This window comes from Schistocerca piceifrons, chromosome 11, assembly GCF_021461385.2.
Source record: "Schistocerca piceifrons isolate TAMUIC-IGC-003096 chromosome 11, iqSchPice1.1, whole genome shotgun sequence".
Lineage (NCBI taxonomy): Eukaryota > Metazoa > Arthropoda > Insecta > Orthoptera > Acrididae > Schistocerca > Schistocerca piceifrons.
The window spans coordinates 54,838,416-54,850,589 of NC_060148.1; the positions used below are offsets into that span (position 1 = coordinate 54,838,416).

The 12,174-nt window shown below is 42.3% G+C and overlaps 1 protein-coding gene across 1 annotated transcript in view; it reads left to right on the forward strand.

Moving 5' to 3' along the window:
- LOC124720164 overlaps positions 1 to 12,174 on the forward strand; it is a 65,900-nt gene that overhangs the window by 32,200 nt on the left and 21,526 nt on the right. The window contains exon 2 of the mRNA XM_047245480.1: positions 834 to 914. Within this exon, the coding sequence (XP_047101436.1) occupies positions 834 to 914 (81 nt within the window). The remainder of the gene's footprint in view (positions 1 to 833; positions 915 to 12,174) is intronic.

A 12,174-nucleotide genomic window follows, 5' to 3' on the forward strand; every position in this document is an offset into this window, starting at 1 on the left:
TCCACTGCATTCCTCCCACCTGCCCCCTTCAAGAAAATACCTTGAACAAATCCCACACCGTAACCCACTACTCACAAATCTATGACAAAGCCCACACTTCTCACTCACGTTAAAATCTTAACAGTTACTGAAAAAAGTACCTAAGTTCAGTTACAACAGTAGAACTAGTTAAGGAACTAACAATAGTGGTCTCAAAATTCTCTCTCTTCTAAGAAATCAATAACTTCCATCAGTACTACTAAATCACAACTAATACCACCAAAACTTCACACAATTTTGTAGCTAAAACAAAAAATGGAAGGGGCTACTGGAACATTCAATAAATTAAAACTATGAATGAAAATTTTACTGAAATGTTTCACTAGAAACCATAAAAAAGTCAGCTGAAAACTACTGCCAGGAAGTTTTCATATCACACTCCATTGCAGAACCAAAATTCATTCTGGGACCATTGTTGAGTTTTGATAATACACAATGATTTTACAGCTACGTGAAGAGTTGTACCGAATGAAGTCATTGAAATTAGTTTGTGCATGTTCTAGGCATGCATCAAGTAACTGTGCTGAACTTCTTTATAGAAATATACGCAGAAAATTATTTCAGTTACTGTAATGTGGGTTGCTACTTATTGAGGTATGCGATACTTTCATTGTGAGACTGGGGAATCTGAATTTATTGAGCTGTTTGACGTTTTATATGAAAAATCCACATACCCATGTCTTGATGTATTTACAATATTTGAAGTTTTAAGTGAGACATCTATATAACTGTGTCTTTTACATTTTTAATGCTGTAACACTTCTCAGTTTCTTTTTACCCCTTTCTAATTTCAGATACCTGCCTGCTTAGCTGTGAATGGAAGTTCCATCAATGGCGAAGAAGAAGAAGCCAAACTGTTAGAGGTGGTGGAAAAGGTATTTTTCTGAAATCTGACTCTTAATGTCAACTAAGTTACTCCAGTTGCCATGGCATATCTATGGAGAGTCTGTTTCATATTATGAAGACTATCCACAAAGCAACCTCTGTTTGACTGTAAATAACATACTGTAATAGTTATACCAAACTTTTTAGAAGAATCTCAAATTTACCAGCTCCCTTAATGAGTTGAAAAACAGTCTATTCACAATGTGACAGCATATCACTTGAAGCAAAGTATGGGTTCAGGGCTGATGTTCAAATACGTCCCGTTTCTGCTGATTCAAAAATTTTTGTGTTCGCCGCCCCAACACCATTATCTGCTATTTTACATCTGTGTTAGCATAGAAAACTTACCTTTCATCATTGGTGACAATGTCATTCAGTAAATTAATGTTGCATCTGAATGAACACCAGTTATGCACAGAGATTTATGATTCTGGCAAAGGACTTCAGGTACCCAATAAAAACAGAACTTGGGGATTCCCTAATTGTTTGGTAGCCATTTTGTGCAATACACTCAGAATTCTGCATAACAATTGAGATGTTGTGTAACACTGGTTTTATATGGATTTATTTGTTATTTGACAACTACAAGATAACACAACTTTCTGTCATTGTCAAAATTTGTCCTCCACCTGTCGTGTACATGAAACCATTGGTATACAACACATTCACTTGTCACATTTGATCTGTCTACAGAGGATTTTGACTTTCTCTGGAAAATGTGGGAAATTAGTCATTTATTACAAATCATTTTGAAATTCTGCTTCGGAAACAATTAGTTGGGTAAGGAACAGTGAAGAAGGGCATTGAGATGTTGTAATGTTGTTTTATCACAGCTAATTCCAGCATGCTACCCAGATGTCAGGAATCTTAGTTTTTGTTCATTATTTATTGTATGATTGCATCTCTTGCCTCTGAGAATTTGTCATGGAGTTATGTATTTGTCGTTCACAAAAGAGCAAAAGTAGATTTTAATTTTATTAAAAGTCTAAATAAGGTAGATATCTGATCATGTGTTTCGCAGATCAGCACTGAATGTTCAGTCTTCAGTTCTTTTCCAGTAGTTTCAATACTAGGAGGTATTTTTGGCAACTTTCGTGCAGTGTTGGGCCACAAATTAATAGTGTGAAGAATGTCAGGTTTTCAACACGATGTGACATGTTATTGTTATCAAAACTTACTGACAATAGTTTGCAGCATTTTTATACAAAAAATTATTAAATGTTTGATGTTATTGGACAATGTGACATGTTGGTAATAAAGAAATTTCCAGGAGTGTCAAGACCTTAACACTTTAGGAATTGTTGTTAAAACTTTAAATCTTGGCTGAACTTGGAATCTGTATTACTAAATTGGTAACCCAGTTCATGGTGCACATTCTCAGTTTGAGGTTGCCTATCTAATGGTGTCCAGGGGCAACAAAAATTTGATTCTTAATATTTCATGTAATTACAATTGACCAAATTCAAAATGCTTGCCATTCAAAATGCTCTATTCATTAAGAGGTATAATCCTGTAGTAAATATTGAACACAGTAAGACAAGTAGACGAGCACATGTTCCGAGTCAGACTTTAGTCATACTGTATTGGAGAATAAGATCACTTGCAACTTCCAATAAACCATATCTCGCTGACATGTATGCCCCCTCACGCTCCTGACTTCTCTTTCTGCAAAATAATGAGAGGACAAAAGTTAATTTTGTCTGTTTGTGCAATAAAACTTCAATATCAGTCATGATGTTTCAAATTTTTACTTCTTTACTATGGTCTGTATTTGCAATGCTTTTTGCCGTTGGTATCGACTTACTCCACTGAGTATACCCGCAGTCTTGTATAATTCTAAGACACACAGTTCAGGAGAGACATTGAGATGTGAGAAAAACTAGCTTTTGTTTAAAATGTAGTGCAAATCAGCCACACTGTACTCGTCCAGTGTGTGATAATGAGAGTATTTAGTTACTTCCGATAACTTCTAATATAATTTTGAACCTTTTCTAAACATCCTTTGTTTACTTGCTCGACATAAAATAAGTAACTCATTACTTCATTTGTAAACTAATCAGCTGTGTGAAGCTGTTTGTACAAGGTAGTTCGATTCTTTAAAGAAACACGCTTTACTAGGGATCACTAACAGGTGATGTGGAAAACTTAAATTTCTTTTGTGGCCATGAAAACTAGTTCCTTTACAAAGGACACCCAGGAGAAATGCCACAATTTAAGCATCGTATCCCTATCCCTGATGTTATTCAATCTGTATATTGAGCAAGAAGTAAAGGAAACAAAAGAAAAATTCAGAGAAGGAATTAAAATTCATGGAGAAGAAATAAAAACTTTGAGGTTCGCCGATGACATTGTAATTCTGTCAGAGACAGCAAAGGATCTGGAAGAGCAGCTGAACGGAATGGACAGTGTCTTGAAAGGAGGATATAAGATGAACATGTACTAAAGCAAAACGAGGATAATGGAATGTAGTCGAATTAAATCGGGTGATGCTGCGGGAATTAGATTAGGAAATGAGACATTATAGTAGTAAATGAGTTTTGCTATTTGGGGAGCAAAATAACTGATGATGGTCGAAGTAGAGAGGATATAAAATGTAGACTGACAATGGCAAGGAAAGCGTTTCTGAAGAAGGGGAAATTTGTTAACATCGAGTATAGATTTAAGTGTCAGGAAGTCGTTTCTGAAAGTATTTGTATGGAGTGTGGCCATGTATGGAATTGAAATGTGGACAATAAATAGTTTGGACAAGAAGAGAATAGAAGCTTTTGAAATGTGGTGCTACAGAAGAATGCTGCAGATTAGATGGGTAGATCACATAACTAATGAGGAGGTATTGAATAGAATTGGAGATATGAGAAATTTGTGGTACAACTTGACTAGAGGACGGGATAGGTTGGTAGGGCATATTCTGAGGCATCAAGGGATCACCAATTTAGTTTTGGAGTGCAGCGTGGAGACCAAGAGATGAATACACTAAACAGATTGAGAAGGATGTAGGTTGCAGTAGGTACTGGGAGATGATGATGCTTGCACAGGATAGAGTAGCATGGAGAGCTGCATCAAACCAGTCTCTGGACTGAAGACCGCAACAACATCCCTAAAAGGTAATGAAATAAGTATTGTTGTCAGTGGTGTTGAGAAACAGCTGAAATCATTAAATTTTAACATAGATTCAGAGCCCCATGGAATCCCTGTAACATTCTGTCCTGAATTTGCAGTTGAGTTAGTCCCTCTTTTAACTACAATCTATCGTAGGTCCCTCGAACAAAAAACCGTGCCCAGTTGTTAAAAAAAGGCACAGGTTACATCCTTCTACTAGAAAAGTAGTATAAGTGATCCACAAAACTATATTCCAATATATTTGGCATTGATTTGTTGTTGTATCTTAGAACATGTTGTGAGCCCAAACATAATGAGGTATCTTGAACAAAATTACCTCCTCAATTCCAAAAAGCATAATTCCGAAAACATTGATCACATTTTTCTCACATGGCGTACTGAAACCTTTGGCTCAAGGCAGCCAGGTAGATGCAGTATTTCTTGATTTTCAAAAAGCATTGTGTTGCGACCTTGCTGTTCATATTGTATATTAATGACCTTGCAGACAATAGTACAATCAGGATTTTTTCAGGTGATGCAGTTATCTGTAATGAAATACTGTCTGAGAGAAGCTGCATAAATATTCAATAAGTTCTTGATAATATTTCAACATGGTGCAGAGATTGGCAACTTACTCTAAATGTTCATAAATGTAAAACTTGACACTTCCCAAACAAAAAAAGTAGTATCCTATGAATATAATATCAGTGAGTCACTGTTGGAATCAGCCAACTCATACAAATACCTGGGGGTAAAATGTTGTAGGGATGTGAAATGGAATGACCACATAGGTTTTCACGGGTAAAGCAGGTGGTAGACATCAATTTATTGGTAGAATACTGGTGAAGTGCAATCAGTGTACAAAGGAGATTGCTTACAAATCAGTCATATGACCGGTTCCTGAAACTTGCACAAGTGTACGGCACCTGAACGTAATAGGACTAACAGAGAATATTGAACATATACAGAGAATGGCAGCACAAGTGGTCATAGGTTTGTTTAATATGTGGGAGAATGTCACAGAGATACTGAACATGCTGAACTGAAATATTCTTAAAGATAGATGTAAACTGTCTGGAGAAAGTGTGTTAGTAAAGTTCCCCCTGGGGGCGGAGCTCACGGTTCTTTTATGAGTTTGTGTTTGATGTACACAGTGCTCTGAGCTATTACAGTCCATTCTTCCTTCCCGACTGTATTTCCTTCACCGTGCCCTTCCCTCCCTATCCCCACTTCTTTCCTGCTTCCCCATCCTTCCCCTCTTTCCGTGTCCTGATTTATGTCGACCTGGCTATCATCTTGGTTCCCCGTATTGCTTCCAGTTCAGTTTAATCCAGCCTGTTCTCTTTCATCCTTTTTGCCATTTAGATCACCGATTGGTGTTTGACCTCCATTTCTACATTTTCTGTTTTTTTGTGTAAACCCTTTGGGGGAAGAACTCCCTCCCAAACATCTACATTGTGGATTCCTCTTCCTCCTTCCTTCCTCTCTTCCTTTGCTGCCGTAGCCCCCCCTCCACCTTACTGGGTCACCAGCAGGTGTAGCCGCTGTGTGTGGTGGGGCTGGTATGCACCCATCTGGCTGAGCTCACCTAACAATGCAGGGATCGCACTACTGATACCTGAGCTGTCCCCTTCCCATTTATGGCAAGAAGTGGTTGCTTGAGCATAGGAACTTGGGGCAATGGCTGCTGTTCCAGGTGGCCCTAGTTATAGCTGAGTGGCACCCATGGGGAGAGTCCCTGATTGGGTGGTATCAGCATGGACACTTGGCACCTGAAGTGTATCGAGGTGCAAAATATCTGGCCATTCTCAAATGGCTGTCTCTTCAAATGTTAAAGGATCATAGAATTCTGTTTGGTATGACCCGGCAGCCTTCCCTTCCCTGGCTACACCCAGGGAATAGGTTCAGGCTTGCTGTCTTGGGATGAAACACTTTCCCTGATACCTCGTCTGTACTAGGATGGACAGGGACACATTCACTGCCACAAAGAGGACAAGTTCGATGAAGTGGAGTCTCTCTGCAAGATTCGGTCGGGCTCCTTCTTGATCAAAGCTTCTTCTTCCACCCTGCAGCTCTTCATGCTTGCGATTGTCTTGGCAATGTCTTAGTCTATTACCTCTCACCAGTCTCTGAATGTGGTCCAGGGAGTGATTTTTCATAGGGACCTCATCCTGCAAACTGAAGAAGAATGCAGGGCAATCTGGAGCTACATGGTGTCAGTTTTGTTCAATGTGTGCAGAAGATTCGTAAATACAAGCGCATTGATGCTGGTGCCTTCATTCTGGCTCTCAAGGAAGATACCCTCCCAGAGAAGATAAAGGTTATGAGAAGCTGTACGTCCCACCACCCACGAGGTGTTTTCGGTGCTTGCGTTTTGGGCATATGTCTTCCCGCTGGATGGTGGACCCTCTTTGTGGTAACTGTGAATACCCCTCCATGAAGGAAGCCCCTGTGTTCCAAAACCTGTGTGTGTCAGTTGTCATGAGTGCCACTCTCCTCGGTCACCAGACTGCCCGGCTTACTAGAGAGAAAAGAAGATCCAAGAGTGCAAGTCCCTGGATCGTCTATGTTATCCTGAGACTTGCCAAAAAATATATTACTTGACTCCATCGAGCGTCTTTGAGGAGCTTTTGCCCCTGTTGCATCCTTTCCCATTCCTACAGCACATGTATGGGATAACACCCAGACAGTGAACTTACAATATTTCTGATTGGCTGTGTCACTTGAGAACCGCTAAACGTACCTCGTGAACCGGGGCGCTCAAGGATGCAACAGTGTGGTCTATATATGTAATGATTTTTGTAAGAAGGTCTCAGTCTTCGTGCAGCTGCTTGAGCAACATCATTGGACTGCTCACACAGAAGATGCCACAATATTACAGGAGGAGAAGACGTACCTGCCCAACAGTGTATAAAGCAATAGACAGTATTACCATTGAAACCAAGAACTCTGTAGGTGCACAAGTCTGCCTGCATGGTCCTTCAGTGTTCTGTGGTGGTGTTCTTAACTTTACCATTACCGACAATGATGCCTTTTCCATTTCGGTGTTATTTGACTTAATAAAAAAAAAAGCCGTGGCTTTGTAAACTGAACTTCCTGTAAGTGTTCAGCATCTTATGATACAGTAAACAGTGTGCAGACCCATCTTTCTGTGTAAAATAATGAGATTCCTTGTACTGTCGATTGAAGTGCAAAGACATTCTTGGTGATACACAATGCCGACTCGCCTGAGTTGTCACATCAGTGTGACTGGACTGTGTATTTTTACGAGGGTTGACTGAAAAGTAATGCCTCCACCTTCGTAACTCCTCAACAGTTGGCAGCATTGGTATGCGGCAGATACTGGCTTGTTCTGTAGCCTCTTCTCTACAGCTCCAGTTGGTGGGAAGCCTTAGCATTGAACGGTTGTGTTGTTACAGTGTTAAGTATGGAATCCTGCACAGACGGTCGATCGGTGCGATTTAAGCAACGTGCAGTCGTGGAATTCTTGACAGCAGAAGGTGTCACCACAAAGGAGATTCAGCAGAGAATGAAAGCAGTTTATGGTGAGTGTGTGGATGTGAGTACTGTTCATAGTTGGGTGAGTAAGTTTAAAGATGTTGAAACGGGAACATCTGACCTGCATGACAAACAGAGTTGGACGTCCTGTGACAGCAAACACCGAGTTTCACTAGCAAAATGTTGACAGATTGATTCAAGACTATCATTGTATCACTCAGAGAGAAATTGCAAGCACTTTCGGATTTCGCTAGAATGTGTGGTCATGGTTTTTCCAGCTGAGGGTTGCATCTTGATTTTCTTTTTCTGGGGCGAGTCTTTGTGTCGATATTCCATATACTGATGTTTTGTGTCCTGGTTGTAATTGTGTTCCCATGTTTTGTCTCCTGTCACAGTTGAATGGAGAAAGGCGTCACCTTCATTCTCGTAACACGAGAGGAGTTCCTGGCAAATTTCAAGTCTGTGCGCTTTCATTTCAGGAGCCAGCATCTGCTGTACCCATCGTGCACAAATCTTCCGATAGCCAAGCAAGCTATAATGTGACCCACACGTTCTTGTGAAATGCTGATTGTGCTTGCAGTTTCTCTCTGAGTGATATGATGATTGTCCTGAATCAATCCGTCAGCATTTTGCTTGTGAAACTCAGTGTTTGCTGTCACAGGGCATCCAACTCTTTGTTTGTCATGCAAGTCAGATGTTCCCGCCTCAACATCTTTAAACTTACTCATCCAACTTTGCACAGTACTCACATCCACACAATCACCATAAACTGCTTTCATTCTCTGATGAATCTTCGTTGGGGTGACACCTTCTGCTGTCAAGAATTCCATGACTGCTCGTTGCTTAAATCGCACTGATCGACCATCTGTGCAGGGTTCCATACTTAACACTGTAACAACACAACCGTTCAATGCTAAGGCTTCCTGCCAACTGGAGCTGTAGAGAAGAGCCTATGGGACAAGCCAGTGTCTGCCGCATACCAATGCTGCCAACCCTTGAAGAATTACGAGAGTGTAGGCATTACTTTTCAGTCAACCCTCGTACATAAAATAAAAATTTCTGGTTGTGGAGATGCATATGACAGAAACCTCTGCGGATATTTAAATAGTGGTGCTGAAGAAATAGGAATTTGAGCAGCTACGTGATGTGGGTATAATGAACAGAATGTGTTTGGCAGCAGAAGAGAGTGAAGATTATGTGATGGAAGAACCCTTCATCTTGCACACTGGGGCACTGAAATGCTTCAATCTGTTACCAGTGTGTGCAGGACTAAATTAATGACTAGAGAAATGTTTTTACTTTACTGAAATTCAGAACAGTTATTGGGAAAATAGCAAATGAAAAACAGAGCAATAGAATTGTTGATTTATTTACCACAAGTGATACAAAATACTGTTTTTTTTATTTTTTAGTGTAATTTTCTAAAGAAGTTGTTGGTAGGGTTGTGGTTGTTCTGGAAAATCTATAATTCTCAGGTAAATACATTTTACCTGGAAATCTCAGATAATTTCAGTAATTCTGTAGAATCTTGTGGAATTCTGTTGTTAACCTAACATTGGAGCTTAATTTTATTGAGCTTTATCAGTCACGAATTTTAAAATACTTAATTTCATAGTGTAAAAACAAAGATGATGTGACTTACCAAATGAAAGTGCTGGCAGGTCGACAGACACACAAACAACCACAAACATACACACAAAATTCAAGCTTTCGCAACAAACTGTTGCCTCATCAGGAAAGAGGGAAGGAGAGGGAAAGACGAAAGGAAGTGGGTTTTAAGGGAGAGGGTAAGGAGTCATTCCAATCCCGGGAGCGGAAAGACTTACCTTAGGGGGAAAAAAGGACGGGTATACACTCGCGCACACACACATACACACACATATCCATCCACACATATACAGACACAAGCAGACATATTTAAAGACAAAGAGTTTGGGCAGAGATGTCAGTCGAGGCAGAAGTGCAGAGGCAAAGATGTTGTTGAATGACAGGTGAGGTATGAGTGGCGGCAACTTGAAATTAGCGGAGATTGAGGCCTGGTGGATAACGGGAAGAGAGGATATATTGAAGAGCAAGTTCCCATCTCCGGAGTTAGGATAGGTTGGTGTTAGTGGGAAGTATCCAGATAACCCGGACGGTGTAACACTGTGCCAAGATGTGCTGGCCGTGCACCAAGGCATGTTTAGCCACAGGGTGATCCTCATTACCAACAAACACTGTCTGCCTGTGTCCATTCATGCGAATGGACAGTTTGTTGCTGGTCATTCCCACATAGAATGCGTCACAGTGTAGGCAGGTCAGTTGGTAGATCACGTGGGTGCTTTCACACGTGGCTCTGCCTTTGATCGTGTACACCTTCCGGGTTACAGGACTGGAGTAGGTGGTGGTGGGAGGGTGCATGGGACAGGTTTTACACCGGGGGCGGTTACAAGGGTAGGAGCCAGAGGGTAGGGAAGGTGGTTTGGGGATTTCATAAGGATGAACTAAGAGGTTACGAAGGTTAGGTGGACGGCGGAAAGACACTCTTGGTGGAGTGGGGAGGATTTCATGAAGGATGGATCTCATTTCAGGGCAGGATTTGAGGAAGTCGTATCCCTGCTGGAGAGCCACATTCAGAGTCTGATCCAGTCCCGGAAAGTATCCTGTCACAAGTGGGGCACTTTTGTGGTTCTTCTGTGGGAGGTTCTGGGTTTGAGAGGATGAGGAAGTGGCTCTGGTTATTTGCTTCTGTACCAGGTCGGGAGGGTAGTTGCGGGATGCGAAAGCTGTTGTCAGGTTGTTGGTGTAATGCTTCAGGGATTCCGGACTGGAGCAGATTCGTTTGCCACGAAGACCTAGGCTGTAGGGAAGGGACCGTTTGATGTGGAATGGGTGGCAGCTGTCGTAATGGAGGTACTGTTGCTTGTTGGTGGGTTTGATGTGGACGGACGTGTGAAGCTGGCCATTGGACAGGTGGAGGTCAACATCAAGGAAAGTGGCATGGGATTTGGAGTACGACCAGGTGAATCTGATGGAACCAAAGGAGTTGAGGTTGGAGAGGAAATTCTGGAGTTCTTCTTCACTGTGAGTCCAGATCATGAAGATGTCATCAATAAATCTGTGCCAAACTTTGGGTTGGCAGGCCTGGGTAACCAAGAAGGCTTCCTCTAAGCGACCCATGAATAGGTTGGCGTACGAGGGGGCCATCCTGGTACCCATGGCTGTTCCCTTTAATTGTTGGTATGTCTGGTTTTCAAAAGTGAAGAAGTTGTGGGTCAGGATGAAGCTGGCTAAGGTAATGAGGAAAGAGGTTTTAGGTAGGGTGGCAGGTGATCGGCGTGAAAGGAAGTGCTCCATCGCAGCGAGGCCCTGGACGTGCGGGATATTTGTGTATAAGGAAGTGGCATCAATGGTTACAAGGATGGTTTCTGGGGGTAACGGATTGGGTAAGGATTCCAGGCATTCGAGAAAGTGGTTGGTGTCTTTGATGAAGGATGGGAGACTGCACGTAATGGGTTGAAGGTGTTGATCTACGTGGGCAGAGATACGTTCTGTGGGGGCTTGGTAACCAGCTACAATGGGGCGGCCGGGATGATTGGGTTTGTGAATTTTAGGAAGAAGGTAGGGGTGTGGGGTGTCGGTGGGGTCAGGAGGTTGATGGAGTCAGGTGAAAGGTTTTGTAGGGGGCCTAAGGTTCTGAGGATTCCTTGAAGCTCCGCCTGGACATCAGGAATGGGATTACCTTGGCAAACTTTGTATGTGGTGTTGTCTGAAAGCTGACGCAGTCCCTCAGCCACATACTCCTGACGATCAAGTACCACGGTCGTGGAACCCTTGTCCGCCGGAAGGATGATGATGGACCGGTCAGCCTTCAGATCACGGATAGCCTGGGCTTCAGCAGTGGTGATGTTGGGAGTAGGATTAAGGTTTTTTAAGGAGGACTGAGAGGCAAGGCTGGAAGTCAGAAATTCCTGGAAGGTTTGGAGAGGGTGATTTTGAGGAAGAGGAGGTGGGTCCCGCTGTGACGGAGGACGGTACTGTTCCAGGCAGGGCTCAATTTGGATAGTGTCTTGGGGAGTTGGATCATTAGGGGTAGGATTAGGATCATTTTTCTTCGTGGCAAAGTGATACTTCCAGCAGAGAGTACGAGTGTAGGACAGTAAATCTTTGACGAGGGCTGCTTGGTTGAATCTGGGAGTGGGGCTGAAGATGAGGCCTTTGGATAGGACAGAGGTTTCGGATTGGGAGAGAGGTTTGGAGGAAAGCTTAACTACTGAATTAGGGTGTTGTGGTGCCAGATTGTGTTGCTTGGAATTTTGAGGTTTTGGAGGGAGTGGAGCTGGAAGTGGGAGATTGAGTAGATGGGAGAGACTGGGTTTGTGTGCAATGAGAGGTGGTTGAGGTTTGCTGGAAAGGTTGTGAAGGGTGAGTGAGTTGCCTTTCCGGAGGTGGGAAACCAGGAGATTGGATAGTTTTTTGAGGTGAAGGGTGGCATGCTGTTCTAATTTGCGGTTGGCCTGTAGGAGGATGCTCTGAATAGCCGGTGTGGATGTGGGAGAGGAAAGATTGAGGACTTTTATTAAGGATAGGAGTTGACGGGTGTGTTCATTGGCTGAGTTGATGTGTAGGTGAAGGATTAGGTGGGTGAGGGCAATGGATTGTTCAGTTTGGAAC